The 18,420-nt window shown below is 35.8% G+C and overlaps 1 protein-coding gene across 2 annotated transcripts; it reads right to left on the bottom strand.

Moving 5' to 3' along the window:
• Nucleotides 1–6,936: 6,936 nt before the first annotated feature.
• stac3 (SH3 and cysteine rich domain 3) lies at nucleotides 6,937–14,623 on the bottom strand. 2 transcript variants are annotated; one of them, XM_047822941.1, is made up of 13 exons: nucleotides 14,433–14,623; nucleotides 13,876–13,944; nucleotides 13,317–13,395; nucleotides 12,596–12,752; nucleotides 11,099–11,196; nucleotides 10,917–10,977; nucleotides 10,065–10,162; nucleotides 9,625–9,691; nucleotides 9,013–9,059; nucleotides 8,830–8,921; nucleotides 8,558–8,609; nucleotides 8,313–8,450; nucleotides 6,937–7,288 (listed from the first exon to the last, which is right to left on the bottom strand). In XM_047822941.1, exons 2-13 carry the CDS (start codon nucleotides 13,890–13,892, stop codon nucleotides 7,190–7,192), a joined length of 1,005 nt encoding a protein of 334 aa, XP_047678897.1. In that variant the 5' UTR covers nucleotides 13,893–13,944; nucleotides 14,433–14,623; the 3' UTR covers nucleotides 6,937–7,189. The 2 variants fall into 2 exon arrangements, with proteins under 2 accessions (XP_047678897.1, XP_027026886.1); XM_027171085.2 differs by having other exon boundaries at nucleotides 6,939–7,288; nucleotides 14,403–14,623.
• Between the last annotated feature and the right edge of the window lie 3,797 nt (nucleotides 14,624–18,420).

Raw genomic sequence — 18,420 nt, 5'->3', positions numbered from 1 at the left:
CTGTGTCCCATTGTGCAGAGTGCGCTACAGAATGCATCAGTGAATAGTGCATATTAGCTGAATAGGCCTGGTGTGCCCTGCACCTCTATTGAGCACCTCAGCTGAATCTACAGCAAAACAGTGAAAGAAACTATATTTTGGTGTTTAGCCTGAAATTAATGCTTTATTTAGTGGTAATCATTCTTTTTCTTGATCACAAAAGCATTTTGTTTTTGCTAGTTTGCTGTCTTTGCTATCTTCCAAGCATTTTCAGCACAACAGGTGAAGTCAGAATTTCAAACAAATAACTCATAAACTTTTATTAATAAATCACTCATGAATACTAACAAATCAAGAGTTATTTGTTTTAATGAGTCTAACGAATCCGTCAAATTATGATCTCATTAATCCAGTGGGTTGGCAATGTGTCCAGGACCTGGTTAGCAGTACTAGTAATAAGCAGTACTGGATATAGATTTTTAAGGTTTTACATATTACAAGATTTACAATGTATTCTTTTTTTCGATTTTTTTTCTTACCATCAGGATGGCAAGTCCAAGCAGCACCTAATAGGGTACATTTCATTTCTCCAATTACACAACATTTACATTCACATTTACAGCAATATATATATATATGTTTTGGTTTTTTTTTTTTTGTTTTTTTTAAATACACACATACAACAAACAGTGGAGAAAGTGCTAATTCAAGTATTTCATGAAGAAGTAGGTCTTCAACCGTCTAGGGAAAGTTGATTCCACCACATTGGTGTCAGAACAGAAAAGAGTGTCGTTGTATTCTTACCCTGAGAGATGGTGGGACCAGTCGAGCAGTGCTGGTAGCTCTGAGGGTGTGAAGTGCAGTGCGAGGAGTGATGAAGGCTTTGATTAAAGAGGTCGATGGTCCATTTTTGGCTTTGTATGCAAGCATCAGTCTTTTGAATCTGATGCGTACAGCTACCGGAAGCCAGTGGAGTTTGTTTTATAGTGTTTTTTCAACAGGTTTTTTTTTTCATTTATCCTCTTCAGTTTATGTGTAACACTTCATAATCAAGTGAAATTGTGCAACCAAGAGTTCCTAAGGAAATAATAGTTCAGGGTAATTCCTTCCTGCCAAAGTATTCAAAGAGAGAGAGAGAGACATTGCACATTCCCTTGTGCTTCTTGAAAATAGCTTGAACAGCACATTTTACTTTGAAACCCAAGTTGACTTTGGTGTCACTTAAAATAGGATGGTTCCCTTCTGAGCCTGGTTCTCAAGGTTTCTATTTGAGGGAGTCTTTCCTTGCCACCATCGCCTCTGGCTTGCTTATTAGGGATATTAGATATTAGAGATATAAGGTAACCTAACTTTAAACTTAAAAATAAAATATTATGTTTCTATACTTTGAGACAATGTGAATTGTTAAAAGTGCTATACAAATAAATTGAATTGAATTGAATTAAAAAAAATATATAGTTCCTATAATCCATTCCTGTATAATCCATGTGATATAAAGTAACAGACTTCCATTAAACCTTTAAACCACACAACCCCATATGCAAACCATATAAACATTTGAATTATTGAGCATTTGCACAGCTCTCTATTGGTCTATCGTGGCAGGATGAACCAAATGGTGATGCTCTCCTTCATAATTTTGGATATAGTGTGTGACGTGTGTTTCATGTTGTTTTTGAGCATGTATGCAGGCATGGAGCTGTTTCTTCCATTGCAGTGTTTTTTCATTGTATTGTTCTTCTATGAACGTGTTCTTTTAATTGAGTAAAGGGTGGGGTTACTAAGCTTGTTTAGACCCAATTAAGTTAATTGATATCACAGGGTGGGTCAGTTGATTGCAAGGCCTATATATCCCCCCCCCCCCCCCCCACACACACACCTTTTTAACAAATGTGTTTCATTCGCCTGTAGAAGACCCAACAGGGTCAAAACGTTGCTTTTTAACTAATTAATTTTACTTTAGCAGTTTCTTTTGTCCTGCACCTGCCAGAAGGTGGGATGTGTACACAATTACTGATTTAACAGATATAGTGTGTGACATGTCATATACCTCAGTTCTGTCTATACTTAACAGTCAAACAAATGAAGCATAACTTAAGAATCTCAAAGCTAATTTCTCTCTTGCCAATCCTGGGGTCCAGGCAGTGGCTCTGGTCATCAGGTCTATCTCCAATTAGACAATCAAACTGATCTACAATGCAGAATGTACAGGAATATTTAAAAATATATTTTAAAAGTAAACATACCAATGTAACCTTGGTTTGGGGTTTTGTCTTGCATTCTGGTTTTCATGTATTTTGTTTTGTAACCTGTAATGGCTGTTTCATGTGCTCAGGATTCTCATTCTATTGACCTTGCCTGGATTACTTTGTGCTTTTGTTTCATTAAAATCCTGTATTTGGATCCTGTGCCTCATATTTCAATGCAAGTGACAGGACAACCACCAATGCTATGTGTCCAACAGTGATGATTTCACACCTTTGTTAAAGGACTCCGCCTACAGAAGACTTTGTGGATGAATCCTGTGAAATTAGCTATCATTTAAAATGTAATGACTCAGCTCTCAAGGACATTTTTGGTTTGGTTTATCAAGAGAAATTTCAGGTTTAATGCCATGATGTTCCCCACACTTGACTGTAGAGCAATACACAGAATTTGCTTTGAGGTTGAGTGGATCTGCTTTCACAGTGGGTGTCATGCAGGACAAACACAAAGATCATCTAAAGCCTGCCCTTGTCATGCTTGATATGCCAAAGCCTCTTCATGTTATGCCTGCCAAACCAAAGTCAGTTCATGTTACTGTATGTCTGCCGGATCAGTGCCTGTTCACAACATGGCCACAACTCCTGAGCCTCCCCGCAAAATGGCTGCTGCGCTAGAGCCCTCTGCCAAAATGGCTGACTCAGCAGAGCCTTCAGCAGTCATGGACATTGTTCCAGGTTCTCCAGCCTTTAATGTGGTTATCTCAGAGTTTTCAGCCACCCTAGACACCATATCAGTGCCCAGAGTCGTCATGAGTGTTATGTATGAAGACGTCAAGGTTTCCCATAGGCGCAAGAGATTAATTTCCAGTCTGAAGGATGCCCTGCTTGTGTCAGTACATACTGCAGGTATCACTGTAGTCCCTGCAAGCCAAGGGTTTCTGACCACTACATTCCACATTGCTGCTACGGCCATTTGGTACGTTTGGGCCACATATTGTTCATCAGCTTAATAGTCTGATTCGAAGGCCACTTCAACACGAGTTTCCTATCTGCATTGATACGACCACAGAGGTCATTTCTGAGTTTCTCGTCTGCCATGATGCAACCACGGAGGTCGTTCCAGAGTCTCATGTATGCCATACTGTGACCACGGAGGTTGTTCATGAACTTTTTGCTTTGCCTTGGGCACCAATTCAGCCAGTGCTCCACAATCTAGGCCCACCACTGCACCAGGGCCTTCTGCTTAATTGCAAAGGTCTGCAGATGACTCGTGGCCCAAGTCTTGCCTTGTGTATGTGTCATATTGTGATTGGTTGTTGTAGTCATGAGTTCTTCAGTTCTTGTTGTCATGGGTTTCCTGTGTGTATTTAACCCTAAGTGTTTGCCATGTTGTTTGAGTTTGCAATGTAACAGGTTTTGGGTTTTGTCTTGCATTCTAGTTTTCTTAGTCTCTTATTTTGTAACCTGTAACCTCCAATTTGGTGGGGAGTTTAAAGGAATTATGATATTAAATGCTGAACTGTAGTTGACAACTGTATTTTGACATAATTCCCCTTTCTACCGTACAGGTGACTCAGTATGATCTCCTTTGTAGAGTGGTGGGAATGATATGCAAATTGTAGTAAGTCCAGGTTTTTGGGTATAAAAGATATGATGAAGCACTTCATCACAACTGAGCTCAGGGCTACTGAGATAGGGTTTCTTTGTGACAGCAATGAAAGTTGACTGTGTAAAGCATGTAGGGATTACAGAGTGGTTCAGGTAGAGGTTGAAGCACCAGTGTTCACATAGACATAGCCTTGAGAAGAACCAGGCTCAGAAGGGAACCCATCCTCATTTGGGTGACACTGGACAGTATACAGTAGAACGTAAATGTAAATACATTCCTTTCTACAATAGTTTATAATTGTGCAACTAATGGGTCAGCAAAAATTCTGAGTTTACCATAGACCCAACACTAATTCCTTCCTGCCAAATTCTTCAAATGATTGCTGATATAGACCTAACCATACAGCTGACTTATGTAACATTGGTTCAAAGAAGGCATGACAGTCTCCAGGCGGCCCCATCCACGGCATTCCCACGAGTCAATGGCTGACCATCCAGATCAATCTTAGGCAGAGTGCACACCAGGCAACAAGACTCCAAACAGGTCTAGAACATCAGGATTGATGACGTAGGTTTGGAAGAAGAGGCAATCAGACTAGAATCTCAGAACACTGGGAGATTGAGAGTAGCAGGTATAGCTTGACAAAGAGAGTGAGAGAGAGAGTTCTCAAGGGACATGAGCGGGAGGATGTAGTCCACTTAAATGTTCAACATTCTTTTTTGTGTGTTATAGTTGTATGTGTATATAGTGTATATAGGATGGGGGAATTGAAGACGAGGAAAGAAGTTGTCTGATATTTTGTGCTGGAGTGACACACTGAGGTGTTGCTTGTTAGAAAAAACTTCTGCAGACGTTTTTCCACTTTTACTCTTGTCAGTTTTGGCAGGACACTGTTTCTAGCAAGTGCTTTGGACAAATAGTAACTTCTGAGAGTGTCTACAGGTAGTGGACATGAGACTGTGAGTATAAAGTTTCATTGTTTTTAAGGGGCAAAGTAGATTTGTGCTACAATAATCACGATCATTCAGGCCTGCCAAGTTTTTTCTCTTTTTTTTTTTTGTTTCTTTATGCTAATAGCATTGTTTTAGTGTTTTATTTTTGTATTCATAAGTGTTCATGCTTGTGAAATGATACTGTTGGGTATTTGAAATAACTTGCTATAGCATCAAGTGATTAATATTTGTTTTTTGTTTTTTCCTTGGCACATGGTCAACTAAAATCCAATTTGTTTAGTATTGTAAAATTTAAAATGCTAATTTCATTTGCGTTAAGTTCTCTTGGCGTGTTTGATTTATTTCCTTCCGTTGTTCATACAAGCTGTTTACACTCCTTCTCTTTGACTTGATTACATTCATATTCTAATAGTTATTCATGTCATATATTATTTTGTTTACAAAATAACTTGTAATGAATTCAAATAATACTTTTTCTTCCGTTAGTCAGTTTAATCATAGACATAGTGAACCCAGAGCGCTCTTATCAGGCAGGAGTGGAAAGGAGTGTTACACAGGTACTTGTAGGTTGCAGGTGTTTTAGTTTCTACCTGATTGAATTGTACCTTATAGTCTCTAAGTTGACTGCAGACATGCTGTTTTATTTTGGCACACATCATGTTCCAGGTCATCAAGTATACCTGCTATAGATACAAGTCATACAGTATGTTACTGGAGTCAGCACTGTCATAACATTTTCCGAAAATACTCACTAGTGTTACCAGAGTCTGTGCTTGTAAAATGCATCATAATATTCAAGTTTTGGGTCAAATAGAGCTTACATAATGAGGTCAGGTATGTCAAATCACATTTAGCCTGGATTTATTATGCCCTATAATTATGTTCTGATTTACAATTATGAGAAAGAAAAAAATATAAAAAATATATACTCTTTATAAACAAAATGCACTCAAAATACTGTAACATTTTACAATCTGTAACATTAACATCCCTATACAAGATATGTTAATGTTACAGATTGTAAAATTTTACAGTTTTTTGAAATTGTATTCGAATATTGCTACAAAATCAAGATCAGTTTGCACCATGAGGCCTAATTTAAAATCAGCAGGTAGAAGTAAAGAGCTGATCATATATGCATATAAAATGGATATTCTTTCTTTCTCTCTCTCTCTCTCTCTCTCTCTCTCTCTCTCTCTCTCTCTCTCTCTCTCTCTCACACACACACACACACACACACACACACACACACAAGCAGAAATGTGATAGAAAAATAGCTGCTTTATTTAGAAATTGAAATTGTTTCTGAATAACATATGAAACTAAGCAGATAAGCTGCCATGAATTATTCATTTTTATGACATTTCTCTCCAAACATTTGCAGGCCTCCAATACTCCAATAGAGTGTCAATAGAGTGTTGCACATACTTACAAAACCTAGCCACAACTGACCATCCAAACACAATATCTATGAAGATAGGATATTTTCACACAAATAGTGATGTTATGCAATTAATTTCTTTTAAATATTATATAAATTATGGATTTAAGAATCAGTTATAATTCTTTCCAGTTTCTCCACAAATCTTTAGTTTTTCCTCTCAATTGTGATCATTAAATATACTGTGTAAAATGTATCATCAAGATACATACATTTACATTTCTACATTTTTACATTTCTATTAAAACAATATTAAAATGAGCTACTGCATAGTACTGTGTATACAGGTATAGAAATGTTTATCTTTTAAACTTTTATACTGGGATTGGCCAATGAAACTGAAACGCAGACCAATCACAGTGCACAGTCACCAGAGCTAAATAATACTGAGCCACTTTAAGGTGTTTTGGTGGAGCGAGTCAGGTAACATTTTCCTCCACCAACATCTGGCCACTGTTCTACACGAGGAATGGCTCAAAATCTCTCTGGCCACTGTGCAGGACTTATATCTAAATGAATACAAACATTTATTTATTAAATAAATCTTACAGAAGATTTACCCTGCAGAGACAGAATCAGGTTAGAGCGAGAGTAAATACAAGGATGTTCCTACATCCTACAAGCAAACCTTTGATCATTTTATACTGATAACTGCTTTTAATGGTGTTTTTATGTCAATTACATACCTATATGTTTTTCCTAAATTATTTTTTTATTGTTTTTGTTTTATTTTATTTTATTTTATTTATTTATTTATATTAAGATGGTGTGTGTGTGTGTCTGTGTGTCTGTGTGTTTGTGTGTGCGCATGTGCGCATGTGTGTGTTCCAAGGAACAAGGGTTACTTGGATCATGTCCATGTGTCTGCAGCAAACATAAATTTGAGATACTCAGATTTCATTTATAGCATATTTTTATATTTTTGGAAAACTCAAACTTTGAGTTCAAGTTGTTTTTTTTTTTATTAAGGCACACTGGCTTTGTATCAGTGCAATGTTGTCATTTAGATTTCCTGAAGTAGATCAGCAGGGAAGAAGCCAAGTTTACGGCCTGTGCTGACTTTCAGATAGCCATTCACCTCCTCTCCTTTCTTCACCACTATCTGCAAGATACACAGATACACAGACAAAAAAGAAGAAGAAAAAACATTTAAAAAGACATGTCACTGTGAGCTCCAATTGTAAATGGTTGTGTTACTTAAGTTGTGTTATCTAGTGGGTAATCAACTTTTCCTTTTCTTATTAAATAATAGTTTACACTGCTTCTTTATTCTCAGAAATAGGTTTGGGGTGCGCTTCAGTGATAGAACCAGGCTTGGTCTGCCTTTAAGAATTAGGATATATATATATATATATATATATATGGGATGTGGTAGCTCAGTGGTTAAGGTGTTGGGCTACTGAACGGAAGGTCATGAGTTCAAACCCCATGTCCACCAAGCTGCCACTGCTGGGCCCCTGAGCAAGGCCCTTAACTCTCAGTTGTAAGTCACTCTGGATAAGGGTGTCTGCTTAAATGTAAATATATACAAAAAATAACCCAGCTCTGTCATTCTGCACCTGAACAGTTATTGTTATCCTTTATAGCTTAAAGTATTTTGTTGTGTAGTTCCAACTTCCACTAATTTTTCAGTCCGTTCCTTAAATGCTCAGTTATTTCTGACTATGCCATCCAGTTTATCCTGAACAGACCTTTCTGACCATAACAGTGGAAATAAAACTGTCCGCTCTTTTCTCCAATTAATGTGTTTTTTGTCTCCATTTGACGTTAACTAGGCTGCAGCTGCTGTTTGCACAACACACAGGTTTTCTGTGATTGTATAAAGCACATGATGTGAAGCACCCACTGTTTAAATTCTGATTCCATGTCAGTTGCTAAGTCATAACATTCTAACACCGCATAATTTCACACTGTACATGTTTGACACCAGAATGTGGGTTAAACTTTGGGTAAAAAGTGCCATTAAATACACTTCGAAATTACAAGTTAACCGCAGTGTAGTTATATCATTAAAAAGACAGTAACATTTCAATATCAAAAGTAATTCAATGTAAAATCCAAAAAAAATTTTTTAAACAAATCAAAACCAATAATAGGTCACTGTTATTTGGAGCACACACTCATACCTGATCTTTCTTCAGTGTGATCTGACCCATCTCTCGGTTCCCCACAAAGGAGCGTGTCACCTTATACACTCTCTCTCCTGCACGGACCCTGATGATGTAAGTCATGGGAAGGTAACCTGTTTTCTCCCCAATCTTACCCTAAAACATAATCACATGCACAAAAAGGCACACAAACTTTCTTAACACGGAAGTACAATATGATGCAGAAAGTTTTTCAAAATGATGTAGTTGTTAATAAAACTCACTCTCCACCACTCTTCATTAGAATCATCAATCACTGTAATTCGATCACCAGGGCTAAACATAAAAAGACAGAAATAGCAGATTTCCAGAAAAAATAGAAAATTTCAACACCGGATCAGTGGTTAAATGTGTGTAATTTTGAGCAAGCATCACCAAGAACAATAATACAAATATGATTGTATAGATTATGGAGAATATACTGAATATGTGTAATTCATACAAAAGTCACATACAATAAAGCTCTGAAACTAAAACAAAAAAATGATACACTTACTGGAAGTCTAGGTCATCTTTCTCAATTGCTTTGAAACGGTACAGAGCCAGGTAGTAGTGAGTCTGACTAAAAGTCTGTTGCTGCTTTTTATTCTTGAACATTTAACAGTATAAAAACATTGTTAGTAACTGATATTTTAACAACAAAATAAATTGATTATTGATCAACACCATCATTTTTCACCTTGTCATCTGCAGCTGTCTTGTCTTTTTTATCTGCATCTTGCTTTCCTTTAACAATAAGAGTTTATGAGAATTAATAACTCTTTTGCATTAAAATAACAATTTATAATATTATAAAAAAAAGTTTATGGAAAGAGACCAGTGCACAATGGTAAAATAATTTCAGCTCGACTGCTTGTTTCCGACACATAAAGCCATTAACTGAACTAGATATTACTTGTTACTGAAAATGTGTCAGTTTATGGCAGCATTATTATTACCATGTTTATTGCATTACCCTGTTGTACTGTATCTGGAATTACTGGACTGTTTGAAGCTTTGAAATCTGCACACCCTGTATCTGAACACCCTGTATCTTCATTAAAGACAGTTACTGTAATTTGTCTTGAGAGTATCTTGCATTTGTGTCCAAACCTGCCATTTCTGACACATCTTGCAAATTATTTCTTGATTATTTAATGATTCTCATTTCCAAATTCTCAAAGGTAATAAATACTATTAATAATTTTATTGTTGTTGTTACGATTATTATTGTTAATATTATAAAATAAATAATTTCCTGTAGTACCTGCCCCAATTTGGATTTTAATAAAGGTAATACTAGTGCTTATACCTTCACCTCCCTCTTCACCCTCTTTGGGCTGCTGAGCCTCTTCTTCCTCCATCATCATCATCATCATCTTGAAATAATATGTTAAATGATATATTGTTAAAAAAAAAAGTACATTTATGTATAAAGAATGTCCATTGTTAAAACCACTGCACAAATACAATTTTGATTTGATATGTATATATAAAAAAAATTAGCAAGTTAACACAGAAATTATTATCATCTTTTTTTCATTTTATTAATGTCACTACACAGTAACTTATTCTTGAAATAAATTGCACATAAGGGCTACATATAATTAAACCTTGTTTCCACGCATTTGGAGCACCCTGTAATGCCAGTGCACTGCTCCAATTTCTGCATCAGTTATAAAAATGTATTTGACAATTTAATGATAATGGTAATGCTAATGTGTTATAACAGGATGTCAAAACTTCACTTACATTCTTTTTATCTTCTGAACTTTTCTTTCTCTCCTTATTTGCCATGATAACTCCAGTTCGAAGAGTGTCAAAGACTGGGTCATTGCGATTTTGTTGTCCTACATACAAACATATACATAAGCACAAACACAGTTTTTGTTTTTTAGTGTTGCTGTAAATGTGTGTTTTTTTGTTTTTGTTGTTGTTGTTTTATTTTTTGTTATAACATGTTTTGGGATTCCTTTTTATTCATTTGTGTTTTATACAGAATCCTTCAATGACAAGACCAGAACACATTATTTGGCCAAAAGTATGAGTAAGCTTCAGTTCTGAAGATCTCATTCCAAAACAATGACCATTAATATGTAGGGGAATTTTATTTTTAGAAGGCTTTCCACTAGATTTGGAGCATGAATTTTGCGATATGTGCTCAGTGAATCACAAAAGCACAAGAAGTTCCAGCTACAAGGCCAGGTGTTGTTGTTCCAATTGACCCCAAAGTTGTGCCAAAAGTGGGGATGAAATCAGGGCTCAGTGCAGACTACTCGAGTTCTACCACTCAAACTTTGGTAAACCATGTTTGAATGGATCTGCAGAGAAGCATTGCCATTGTGGAACAGACTTTGGCCTCTTAGTTCCAGTGAAGGAAAATCTTAAAGCTAAAGCATACAAAGACATTATAGACATTATGTTCTTTTAACTTTGTGTCAACAGTCTGGGGAAGACCCACATATGGGTGTTATGGTTAGGTGTCCACATACCTGTGGTCATATAGTAAAAATAAAAATAAATAAATTAAAGTAAATCAACTACTACTTAGACATCATTGCTCTTATACATATGAAGGACCCTGTACATAGTTTTAATACCTACCAGGGTTATTTATCTCCTGATCATACAAAGGGGAGCTGTATGCTCGCCTGAACCCTGGGGGCTAAGAAAAGATCATTCAAATGAGCTTACAATACAGTAATAGTAAGTAGTAAGACCATTATGCTACGGTTGCAGGCACAGAGGTTTGAATGAATTTGGTATATTAATAAACAACATCTCACTATTTTGCCGAAGCATCTCTGGAACTCCACATAGGATTGGCATGCATGATGAATATTGGTCTTGCAGTTCTTGCAGCGCAGTGCAAATTTGTTATTGACTGAGATGAAGGGAGATAGAGGAATTAGAGTGGTAAAAAAAATTGCAACCATATTCAACATTCAAAGACAAATATACAGTACAGTGAACTGTATTTGGACACATATTAAACCTTAAAGATGACTTATTGGCAGACACATTTGTGTGTGTGTGTGTGTGTGTGTGTGTGTGTGTGTGTGTGTGTGTGTGTGTGTGTGTGTGTGTGTGTGTGTGTGTGTGTGTGTGTGTGTGTGTGTGTGTGTGTGTGTGTGTGTGTGTGTGTGTGTGTGTGTGTGTGTGTGTGTGTGTGCGCGCGCGTGTGTATAAGCTCAATCAAACTCATGCTGAGCTACTCATGGCAGAATGCTGAAGGGCCAATTAAATGTAGAAATGAATCCTCTTTTTAACTCTTTTTAAGGTAAAATATAAAAGGGAAAAAAAAGGAAATTTGCCTACATTTAAAATTGTAGTGAAGCAGAAATGAGGTCATAACTCATTAGAACTGAATTATTATGTGCTAAAATGTTAAAAACGTATTCTAATTTGAAACACATTCCTAATACCATTTCATAAAATCATAATAAAATTTTGGAAGTAATATCAGAGTCACTGGTCAGACACGCAGTTATATATATATATTTGCACCAGAACCATATCTCTGTAGTCCGTTAATGCACAGAACACTGGAAATATACAAAATGCAGAATGACATAGGAATCTTTCTCATAACATGACACAACAGTCATGAGAGATGTTTATACAGCTATACAAAATAGGTGATTTAACTTATGTACATAACCATTGGGGACTTCATTTAAGTGCTGTCCACCAATGACTATTCACTTAAAGGAAGGAATAGACATTAACCAAACTAGATCATGGTTTTAAAAAGTTTCACATAAACAAATAAACTAAATTAACTTCATAGCTGCTGATATACCCATCATTATTGTGTTATATGCAAGGCTGTGAACAAGTCCAGGGAAACATGCTTGTTCAGTTTTAGGGTGCTGCACAACAAAGAAAGCTCAAATTTCATATGCACATAAATAATTATGTTGAAAGAAAGAATATTCAAAGCAGCTTTTGTCAATATTGTCACTATTTTCTATACATGATGTAGAAGTGGTAACTCAGTGGTTAAGATGTTGGGCTACTCCTTCAAAGGTTGGGCTACTCCTTCAAAGTTCAAATCCCAGAAATGCCAAACCACTACTCCTGGTCCCTTGAACAGGATTCCCATTCTTAGCTATATAAATTAGATAAATGTGAATTAATGGTGTCTGCCAGATGTTGTATGATATCTTTTTCTACATACTAGTCACACCCGAAATGTCAGCATCACTAGGGAGCTAAACAAAACAATCTGAGGTCATCCAGTACCTCCTTATGTAACTATGAAATGTGTGCCAAAGACTCACGGACAATCATTCGAGCACAAACATCGCAGAACTTGGGTTTCTTGCAGTAGTGATCTTTAAACTTATGTGGTTTGTCATTCACTTGGACCACAGGCTCAGGAGTCGGGGGCGGGGGAGCCTCTTCTTCTTCTACCTCTTCATCATACACAAAATATACCTGAGATAGGGATAGTGGTGAGAGAAAGGGGAAATGGTTTATCTATATATTCTGAGACAAATAATTGCTATTTTGTAACCAAGATGTTGCATAGCTTAAAGATCACCATGAGATTACTTTGGTACCATACTTTAGAAACCATAAAGATGGCTGTGGATGCTTTGCTTGAAAATCTCCATCACTGAAATAACTCCGGTTTGGTACAATAGACTTAAAATAACAGTAGAATGAATTTATAAATTATGCTCATACTCAAATTCCTATGATCACAATTAGTACTTTTTGACTCTATAGTATACAGAACTCTACTTTACAATCGCAATTTATAATCTGGTGTTATCTAGATAAGGATGAGTTTCCTCTCAAGGTTTCTTCATTATGTTATCTCAGGGAGTTTTCCGTGCCACCATCACCTCTGGCTTGCTCATTAGGGATAAATTGCTATATTCTTTTATTTAACTCTAGATTTATCTGCTTTGTGACAATATGCATTTTAAAAAGCACTATATAGATAAAATTGAACTGAATTATTTATAGCCATCAGGAACAAACTATAATACATACAGTATTTTCATCCTCTTTGACCACGTTTTCAGGTACTGGTGGATTATCATGGATATCCAGAGAGTCCTTATCCTCAAGTCTGAAATAATCACACACACATATTTATTACTATTGTTGTTTTTCTATTAACATTTGCGGTGGTCACTGTCTGTTTCCTGGTCAGAAACATGATCACCTATTCTTTGTGTACTCTGCTGCACTTTTAATAAATTAATTATTTGCATAAGGTATAGACAGTAACTTCCAGAATTACATTTAAATTCTTTATATACCAAGCATCAAAATAGTAGTTCATTGAAATGGTGCGTAAAACAAAAAACACACGAGTGAGTGAGCAACAGGTCTGCAGGTTGAAACACCTTGATGAAAAGGGTGTTTAGGGGAAAATAGCCAGATTCCTGAGAAGATACAATAACTCATATAGCACTATTTACAACTGTGGTGAACAGAAAATTGTGTTAGCATGCACAAAATATCAATCATTGAGGTGAATGGGCCACATTGGGTTGCATGCCTGTCAGCCAAGTGTTAAAAAAGAGAAAGTAAAAAGAACACTTACTGATCATACTGAGCCATGGTGCAGTATTTAATCTTGTGTGGAGTATTTAATCTTGGAAGTAATGAGATGCTGTGGCATAATATAACAACAACAATAATAATATATAATCTAATCTAATTTATAATAACAAAAACACAAAATAGAAAAAAATACAAGAAATATGCTATTGCATTATAAGTTATATACTTTTTTGCTTTTTATTTCATTCAACTGCATGCAAATCACACACACACACACACACACACACACACACACACACACACACACACACACACACACACACACACACACACACACAAACACACATGCACACTCACACACACAGCAGACAAAACTCTACTTCAGCAAGGCTAAATTTGAATCTCCTGCCAGAATGAGTTAACACTGTCAATATGAATGAAGTTTCAGTCTTCTCTATTCTCTAAATAAATGCAAAAAATGTAGTTTGTAGTTTATGATTTTCGTTACCAGCCTAATGAACACTCAAAGACACACACATAAATACATATAAAAAAACAGATACACACCTTGAATAGAAACAGGCCAAAGTCACATACCTTCTGGGAAATTAACACCCAGCTGGCAGATTTCTTTTTTGTTTTTTGTTTGTTATTTAAATCAAATGTACCACAAGATACTCAAGTCCCTTTTCCGGTGGTGGCTTTATTGGTAAATATCCCCTCTGACTGTATGTGAACTATAAACCACAGTTGTGCTGATTGTTAAAATAGGCATATGTCTGTGTGTCTGTCTGTCATTTTGAGTGGTTAAGACAGGTGGATGCCTTAGATGGCGAATGACGGCGGGTAATAAGATACTTGCTACCACTCTCTCTCTCTCTCTCTCTCTCTCTCTCTCTCTCTCTCTCTCTCTCTCTCTCTCTCTCTCTCTCTCTCTCTCTCACACACACACACACACACACACACACACACACACACACACACACATAAACACACAGTGAGATTTTAATACATAAGTGTGCATATTATTTTTCATGTGTAATATGGTATTGACTTTTCTCAGTGAACTTGTATTATTGGAATCTGTATAAAAAGCTCAGGGTTGGCAGTCAGTTAAAAAAAAAAAAAGCATCTAGACATTTTATCTAGAACCGCTCACAAGATTTATATAAATTTTGGCCAAATTCAAGGCACAATAACAAGGTTTTGAAGCATGAATCAAAGGTTTTGGGTGAGTTACTATATTAAGCCGACCTGCAATGTAGATGTGATGTCATTTTGAAAAGGTTTTGATAATTGTACTTACAGTTAGGAAGTGTAATTGAAATATTTAGCTCTGTCAATCTCTCTCTCTCTCTCTCTCTCTCTCTCTCTCTCTCTCTCTCTCTCTCTCTCTCTCTCTCTCTCTCTCTGTCTCTCTCTCCTTCTCACTCTCTCTCTCTCTTTCTCTTTCTCTCTCTCTCTGACTCACTCTCTCTCTTTCTCTCTTTCACTCTCTCTCTTTCTCTCTGTTTATGTGTAAATACAGTAGTACAGACTTTATGTAGTGGATTTGTGGTAGCCAGATAGAGGCAACGGTCATTTGTCAATTTAGCAGACATTACAAACATTCCATCATAGATATTTATGAAATGTAAATTTAGTTCTGATAGATTCAAAATTATGCACGTGACCGCTCACACAATAGAATGTTTGTCCTTTTAATTGTGAGGAGTATGAAAATTTCAAAAGAGATTTGTTTTGAGAAAAAAAAATCTTTTAGCTAGGATGTTGTCCAGTTTTTAATATTCAGTCCTTTTTGTTGCATGCTAATTCAATTGTTTATGTGGAGGTTTAGAAAATATAAATGTGCAACCTTTTTATATTTAAATTATTAATAACTTGTTTTAATACTTTAAAAATATAGACATGCTGTTAACTTCTTTTAAAATGATCATTTTTAAATCTGTGTATAGAGTTTCCATTCGAAGGAACTCAACACTGCGTTATGGTTTGGCACTATGGGAACGCCCCTCATAGAACCTGTGTCTGGAGCAATATCATTAGCTATATTATCAATATCTTCAATATCATAAGGATAGGTCACATAATCAAAATAAGGCACAAATAAGCACACTTAATCAAGCACACTTGATTAACAAGAAATGATCAGTCACATGCTGCATTATTTTTAATCACTTGGGTGGGTTCAAACAAAAGGTGCTATGTTTAGATTAGATTACATTAGATTAGATTAGATTAGATTACATTAGATTAGATTAGATTAGATTCAACTTTATTGTCATTACACACGTACAAGTACAAGGCACCGAAATGCAGTTTAGGTCTAACCAGAGTGCAATAGCATCAAGTGCAGGATATACAGTTTAAATACACCTAAATGTATTAAATAACCCCAGCTTATTTGTCTTCAAGAAGCACTTGTCTGTGTTGTATGTGAATTTGTCTATTTTGTCGGTCTTTAGACAGGGACAAAGAAGATAAAAGTAAAAGAAAGGAACCAAGATAAATTATGTCAGAGCCTTTTAAAAACTTTAATGTGAAATTGCAATCAACATATTAAAGCAGAAAACAATAATTATTTTAAGGGAAAATATTTAAATAAAAAATGTACAATAACCTGGTTGCATAAGTATACACACCCTTTTATAATTACAAATGTGTAAGTGTTCAGAATCAACCAATCACATTCAAACACGTTTTAAATACTAATTATTATATACTTTCCATGAAATAATGTGACTGATTAAACACAAGTATAGCTGAACCTATAGGATTTTTCTGATATCCTTTTGGTAGCATTCCAACTAGAAATGCCAAAAAAAACGTACAATGCAGTACATGATCTCATTGTTAAAAGAGGATTACAAAACGACAATAATCAACACACAGAGAAAATATGGCACAACAGTGACATTTCTAAGAACAAGACATCCCCATAAAATTGATGAGAAGACCAGGAAAAAACTGGTCATGGAGGCTGCAACAGCAACATTAAAAAAGTGCAGCAATTTCTGGCAAGTACTGGTAGCTCTGAACATATGACAACAATCTCTGAATTCTTTATATGTTTGGGCTAAAGGGGAGAGTGGCAATACAAAAGCTCCCAAAAACATGTCAAATTATGTGTTACTTTAAAGCCTGGAGATGGCAGCATCATGCATTAAGATTGCTTTTTGAGCTGGAAGTGGCTTTAATAAGGGTGGAGGGAATTATAAATAGCTCCAGATACCAGTCAATTTTGGCACAAAACTTTTAGGCTTCTGCTAACACACTTAAGATGAAGAGGTACATAGCCTTCCAGCATGACAATGGCCTTAAATGCTGTATTTGTTTTACAGCAAACATGATGCCAAACATGCCCTGTTATGGTCTCCAAACAATTACATTTTAGACACATCTGTCCAAAGCAAATTATTCCAGAATTCTTGGCCTTTGTCTATGTGTTCTTTTGTAAACTTCAGTCTTGTCCACATGTTTTTCTTAGACAGCAAAAGTTTTGTCCTTGCACACTTCTCATGATAATTAAAGTTGTACAGTCTCTTTCTGATTGTAGATGTACTGTATGCACTTTGACATCAACTGTAGCAAGCGCTTGCTGTAGGTCCTGTGATGATTTTTTAGGGTTTTTGGAGACTTCTTTAAGCATCTTGCAGTCTGCACTTGAGGTTAATTTGCTTGGAAAGGCCTGACTAGGCCATGCTGGGAGTTGTTTTCAATGTTCTCCACTTGCAAATTATTTTTGAACAATGGGATGGCTGATTACAAGTTATTTTAAGATCATTTTATATCCCTTACCAGACTCATAAACATCAACATCCTTGGATCTCACCACAGTGATACCTCTACACTACAATAACTTCAACACTTAAAAGCAAAACAAACTAAATATCTGAGGTTTAAATAAGGCAAGCATTTTTCAAAATGCTCTGTAACAATGTTCTAATAAATTATACCTGGTGTGATACACCTGTAAGTAATGTTATCTTTTTTAAGTACAAGTAAATGTTGAGAAGTCCTTACTTTTTTTCTCACAAGAAATAAGATTTTCTTTCATTACATTTTACAGATCATTTAAAAAGACCTTGTTTGGCTTGTTTTACGTCCATTTGCCAGCCACTAGATGTCCTCAGAAACATTTTGTCTTCAGCTTTCAACGCCTTTTACGATGCCCACCCATCTTTATAGAGTCTTTTATACTGATTCAGTCTTGGAATAGTACATACAGTATAACACACCACATTCTGTTAGGTTATGAACCCAAAAATTGGTTCATTATGACAGAGAAATTGGTCGATGACACATCATGGTTACATTTAACCCAGCATTTGTGATTGTGGAGTGTTTTTTATTTGTTCTCCCTAAATCGGTATACTGAAAAAAAAGAAAAAAGAAAAAAAAATTGTTTAGAAATGAATAACAGCAACCATTTTTAGTAGCTTTCATTGGTGAGGGAAAAATATTAATATGCTGTTCTTAGTCCCTATGCTCAGATCAATATTCTCTTAAACGTCCTCCTTCAACAGTGTTGAGTTCCGAGAAAACATGATTCAGAGGGGTTTCATCTTTCAGAGAATCACACTAT

This window comes from Tachysurus fulvidraco, chromosome 14 (genome assembly GCF_022655615.1).
Source record: "Tachysurus fulvidraco isolate hzauxx_2018 chromosome 14, HZAU_PFXX_2.0, whole genome shotgun sequence".
Taxonomy (NCBI): Eukaryota; Metazoa; Chordata; class Actinopteri; order Siluriformes; family Bagridae; genus Tachysurus; species Tachysurus fulvidraco.
This window is presented reverse-complemented; position numbering and strand designations above follow the sequence as displayed.

Bases quoted from the DNA above. Each gene is read 5' to 3' on its own strand.
- stac3 (XM_047822941.1), bottom strand. The intron at 9,692-10,064 runs GTAAGTGAAGTT...TATTATTTCAAG, and splicing joins GTTCAGAAGATAAAAAGAAT to ATGATGATGATGATGATGGA. The intron at 7,289-8,312 runs GTATGAGTGTGT...TGTATCTTGCAG, and splicing joins TCACACTGAAGAAAGATCAG to ATAGTGGTGAAGAAAGGAGA.